The sequence below is a fragment of the Psammomys obesus genome, unplaced genomic scaffold, assembly GCF_907164565.1.
Source record: "Psammomys obesus unplaced genomic scaffold, mPsaObe1.curated_primary_1811, whole genome shotgun sequence".
Lineage (NCBI taxonomy): Eukaryota > Metazoa > Chordata > Mammalia > Rodentia > Muridae > Psammomys > Psammomys obesus.
The window spans coordinates 10,138,270-10,144,269 of record NW_026596109.1 but is presented as its reverse complement, the minus strand read 5'-3'; the positions used below and the strand labels follow the sequence as shown (position 1 = coordinate 10,144,269).

Genomic DNA, 6,000 nt, shown 5'->3' with positions numbered 1-6,000 from the left:
GTGTGTATCTACGTGGTTTCCAGTTCACTACTGAATTATAATTTCGCTGAGGAATCTTAATTACTTTAGTATGCCTGACAGCTCTGCTGGGAACCCTGCACATCTATGGATTGTCTGCTGCTTTTGTTGGTCCTCACTCAAGTTGTCTTCCGGTGCCCGGCTGCTATGAATGGTGAGCGGTGGGTTCACACTGTTGCCAGAGGGTCTCGGGATCCTAGGATATGGCTTTCCTCCGGAGGATTCCTAACAGCCTCTGCTCAGACCTGGAGGTACTGTAGACATCGTTTTAACTCAACAACTAGTCTTCCATGTCATCCTTTCTTTTGAAGGCCCAGATTTTGTCTCCCGGGTCTCTGGGAACTGTCTCGGCCTTCTTTTGTCAGTAAAGGTAGGCCTCTCAGGAGCCACTCTAACACCACGTGACCTATGACCTCCCCTCCAGCATATCTGGACACTTGATCTACTTGGACCAATTTCCTGCCGTCAGGAATTTAGCTGGCATTCGGGAACAGCTGCTCAGTTTCCATTCCACGTACGCTCAGGAGCTACAGCGCAGCTGAAAGCCAGTCAGCGGGACACAAGACGCAAGCAGAGAACCGCTGAGATACTGACAGTGTTTGAGTTCTTCAGGGGCCTGGATTCCATCTATACTTGGGCTGACACTTTCTGTGGCTTGAAATCAACTTTCCTCTCCAAGTTTATGCTAATATGGGGTGGAAACTGTCCTGTAACTAAGAGCGATGCTACTGTGAGGAAGGAACCAACAGACTATCACCAATACACTTAGAGACAAAAGAACAAGCCAATCAAGAGTCAACATGACTTCAACATTGAAAGAAGCCATCTCTGCCCGTAACAACCCAAGGGATCTACCGAGGGGATCACTCATGAGGATACTCACCAGTATCCAGGAAAAGCTGTGGGCACAGGCCAGATAGGACACAAGAACCCAACAGCAAGCAGCAGAGACACAGCTGTTCGCCTCACAGTGCATAGGGCTGGCACCAGGACAGCTAAGGATGCCCCAGGAAGCTGCAGCTGACAAAGACAATCCAAACGACCCATCCCTGCATTTCAGGATGGCCGACAAAAGCTTACTAAGGCTGGTGACTGAAATCATGGTAGAGGAGAGCTCAGTGTTCAAGGGGAGGCTGTGCTCAGCTTGATTTAATGCCAATGAGGCCCAAAACGAGAATGACAAAACACTCATTGTGTGGGGGCAGAGTGAGGGATCATGCAGAAATACATGGAGATATATGGGAACATTAAATAAGCTCACTCTAAAGAGCTGGGACTGGGAAGCTTAGGGGTTACAGAGATGGTTCAGCAGCTTGTTGCTCTTTCAGAGATGGGGAGTTCAGTTCCCAGCACCTTCATTAAACAGCTCACAGCCACTGTAATTCCAGCGCCCTCTTCTGGCCTCCACTGGCACCTGCACTCACATCATATATACTCAAACTAACAAATAAATTTGTTCATCACATATACTCAAACTAACACAAATAAATTTGTTACTTTTGTTTTTCAAGACAGGGTTTTATACTCACACAGAAACACACATGCAATTTATTCGGTTTTCCAAGACAGGGTTTCTGTGTAGCCTTGGCTGTCCTGGAACTTTCTTTGTAGATCAGGCTACCTTCAAACTCAGAAAGATCCACCTGCCTCTGCCTCCCGAATGCTTGGATTAAAGGTATGAGCCACCGTGGTCGGCTAAATTTAATTTTTTAAAGAAAGGATAGAAAGCTTGCAAAAGGTAAAAGTCAGGTAAAGGAAGCAAACATCAGGAAATGGTGATGGAACAGCCTCCTCACTGCTGTGATGGCAAATTCTCGCTGGGCATGGTGGCACCCTTCTATAACATCAGCTTAGTTTTAAACAGTGAGCAGAAGTCAGGAATGGTATAGAACCTAGCACTCCGGGGCCTAAAGCAGGAAGATTACCATGGGCTTGAGGCCACACAGAAAGCGCTGCCTTCAAACTAATTAGGCTAAAACAGTCATAAAAATTAGAATGGCAGTGAACAATCTGCTAAAAATAGTGGGGTTGGTGACTGATGAATGTATTAAGTGATTTGATTTTAAAGATGACTAGGGTTTGGGAGAGCAACAGTCAGCCTTAATACCTAAAGGTGAAGTTCAAACTAATTTAAGTAAAGTTGACAGAACTGTTGGCTGGGGGAATATGATCTGTTTAGAAATACGATTTTGGCAAGAAACCTCTGTTAAGAGACGGCTTTCAGCACCTGCACTCTTTGTTTAGTTTTGGAGTAAAGAGCCAAGAGAGATAGAGAGACTTTCAGAATTGAGGCTCTTTGAAATTACTACTAAACACAGAATCACCCACCAAATCAGTCTGTTTAAGGGAAAAAGCTGGTTATTCAAAAGTTAATCCTGTACAAGTTTTAGCAGCAACAATTATGAGGCTAAATGGCAGTGGTTAAGGAAATACACAGAGATTCAGAGTTCAATGAACAGTCTCAGTTAAGAATTATCACTTTATTTTTCTACCAATTCAGTATCATACATAAGGATATAAACAGATTGCCATAAATATTAACAGGAAGACACACAAAGCGCCCAGGAGGAAACCCAGCACAGGGACCCAGTGTGACTTCTCATGTCTACTCACCAGGAGAAGGTTTATTCTCGAAGTTTCCCACTACTCTGCAAAAGCAGCTCTGTGGCTTTGTATGCCCCATTAGACACACACACATAGACACTGACAGTGTTTTGTACTGACAGCCAGAGAAAGGCTTTCAAGCACTCATTTTCAGGCCATCACATCAGCAGGTTTGTCGGCAGGATGCAACTTCACCCAAGGAAATGTTTCTCTCCTGTGGGCCCCCCCGCTAGTCCTCCTTGTGTGCAGAAGGAAGGGTGCCTTTTAAGAATGCCCTTGACCACCAACAGAAAAATAATGACCCCTCACCTTCCCAGATCCATACAAATCTGAGGGAATGGGCAGTGTCCTGCTCCCCACCGGGCAGACATGGTGTGGTCTGGACCTCATACACAGCACCTCCAGAAATATCCATACTGCTATCAAATACACGTTCACACAGAGGGCGTGGGGACAGCAAGAACCTAAAGCAAAGCAGACATTTCATTGGACTGAGACCTAGTTGAAAGGATTGCCTCTGCTGTGAGTTACACACACAAAACACAGTTCTTTATGGAGACACAAGATTAAGGGTCTGTCTTCTGAAGTACTTCAGTCAGAGGCAGCCAGGGAATACACAAAGCTTATGGCTTTAACTCATGGAGTACAAGCATTCTCCGTTATCTAGCCGTGCTTCTCTGGTCATCTGTAAGAAACTAAATACTGGAAACCCAACTTTCACACTGAAAGAAAGAAAGGAAGAAAAAAGATGAGGTCCTCCTCACACACGAGGTAGAGTGGGGACTTAAAGCCCTGAAGCTTAGCCGGTGAGGTGAGGGACTCTGCCGTCGAGTCACTTTTAATTACGGCTAGCAGGATTCATTTATAACTTGCCACGTGCTGGGTGGAGGGGCACTGGTGTCTGCAGCTAACATATACGACCGTAAAGGTATAACATGTCAACGATGCCAAAGTCTAGGCATCCACACCATAGTTAACATCCATATACGATACTGTGCGACTTTAAAGGAAATTTTGGGGGACCCTAGAGGGAAAAGATAACAGAAAAGGATTTATGAAGGAGGATTTGGGCCAAAGCTTGCCTAATGACTATCTGCCAGCAGGACTTCCAATGTTTCATCTCCCAAGAAATGACCTAATAAGTCATAAAGTGACCGCAGGCACATTTGGGCGTACATGCTCCTGAGCACAGTGACGCTTCTGACATCCTGGCTTCGCTTGCTGTTTGATGACTGTGTTTCTGGCTCTAAAGATTGTCCTATTATATTTTAATTAGCCAGCTAACGCAGCAGAGGCTGCTCCCTGTGTGAAGATGGACTGGACTCACAGCATAATTTGATCTGGTAAAGACAGACAGTAGGGGAATGGGAAGCTCCCGGGTCCTCTTACAAAACCTTTCCCCTCATCTGGAAACCTCTGCCAACTGCTTAATGTTTCAAAAAAGAAAGCAAAACTGGCTAGGAAATGCCCACATTCTCATCGCTTACTAGCATGATACAAAATGAATCCATAGATGTTGCTCAATTATTTTTCAAAAGCCAAATGTGAATGTTTAATTGTGTAACTTAAAACCTCAATTTTTCCACATTCCTTTATATAGAGTTAGCATCTGTAAATCGAGATTCTTTTTGGACAATCATGCAAATTTAATTTGTCCCTGGAAACAAAAACACAACCTAACAGATTAACAAAATATGTCCTGTAGACAATATTTTTACTGTGAATATTTCTCCGCTGTTACCATTTTTATCCTTTAGTAAACAAACTAATCTTAAGTTTATATATTTTGAGTTTACAAAGAGCTATCCTCTTAGAGAGATTAAGAAAGATTGTGTATCAAGTCACCCTACTTTAACTTTGGAGCTGGCTCCACTCTTTTCAAAAGTAAATTCTAAAAAAAAAAATTGTGAGTGATTATTGTCAAGTTATATGAGCAAGAGACAGTTTGGCTGCCACAGATGCTCCTGTGAAGGTGAATAAAGATTTTATTATCCCACACACACAAAAAGCATTCGGTACAGAAAAGGCAGTTTTCGGTTATTCTGCTGAGAATTTCTTTCCATGATTTCTCCCATTAAAGTATAGTTTTCAAAGCAGGCACCACGACAAAGGAAGCATCTAATTAGTCCATTTTCTTCTGATCCAAGAATGCTGAACATTTACTGTCCCATCTGTAGTTGTATCAGCAGGGTAATGAACACAGTTTATATTACTTAACTATTCTTTGAACTCCAAGAACTGTTGAAGTCTTTTCTGATGTTCTGCAGATGCTTGCACAGCACTAAATGAAACATAAATGCAAAGCATAAGCTTTATTTCACATTAAGCATATTAAGTGAACCACAGAGCACAAAGTCAATATTTTTCAAAACAATTAAAAATGAATAGAAATCTTCACTTATTTAGTACTTCTGAAAAAACTGGATGAAACCCCTTTTTAATCTAATGGCGGCATGGGCTTGCATTGGGCAATGGCATGTTTCTACCTTCTCAAAGACCAGAGCAAATTCAGACTGACAAGTGCAGGCATCACTCTAACCTGCTCTACTCTGGAACCTGCTGTGCAGAGTTCCAGGCCCTGCAGTAGATTCTCTGGATTTTATTATTTTATTCAAACCAGATTTGAACATTATCTTTGAATTGTGGAGTATTTGAATTGCCTTTAATATAAAATCCTTTAAACTAAAATGTTTGCTTAAAACACAATAGATTCCATTAATCGTTTTCAAAGGTAACAGCTTGGTGGCTTGGATTTATTTCTCCCTTTGAACATACACTGTTATGGATGGGGATTCCATGTTCCCTCAGCTCTCCATCACAAAAGCACATTACCTTGACAGAAGGCAGGCAAACACATCCTACAACTAGTACATAAGTTCTTCGTAGCTTTTGGATAAAAACTGAATACAATAAAAATGCTGTTTTTCTAGTTCTTAATTAGTAATAGAATCGTCTGAATGATAAACTTTCAGACAGCTGAAGATACCCTGTCAGTACCACAAGTCTTGTTCTAATGCCTTTCCTACAGATTAGCCCATAATGCCTCCGATCACCTCTGCTTCCTGATACCATGAAGAAACCACTGGAGGCATGTTACTGTGAAAGATGACACCTGGAGAGGTGCTCACCAGGTCACTGTCACTAACTAACCACCACCTTGCCCTGTAACTCGCCCCTCCACTAGCAAGAGAGGCAAGAGAGGAGATTGCCCTCAGCTCAAAGATCTGCATTTTAATGTTATAGGTTGGAAATAAAGCAAATTTCCCTAATTATGAGCCAGTGGAGCACACTGGTGGCACACATCTGTAATCCCTGCATTCAGGAAGCAGAGGCAGGAGGATCTCTGAGTTCAAGACCGGCCTGCACTACACAGCAAGT

The 6,000-nt window shown here is 42.8% G+C and overlaps 1 protein-coding gene across 1 annotated transcript in view; it reads right to left on the bottom strand.

Annotated features, from left to right (window-relative positions):
* Positions 1 to 2,477: 2,477 nt before the first annotated feature.
* Positions 2,478 to 6,000, bottom strand: part of Ndc1 (NDC1 transmembrane nucleoporin) — a 48,720-nt gene continuing 45,197 nt past the window's right edge. The window contains exon 18 of the mRNA XM_055629074.1: positions 2,478 to 4,903. Coding sequence (XP_055485049.1) covers positions 4,840 to 4,903 — 64 coding nt within the window. The 3' untranslated portion in view covers positions 2,478 to 4,839. The remainder of the gene's footprint in view (positions 4,904 to 6,000) is intronic.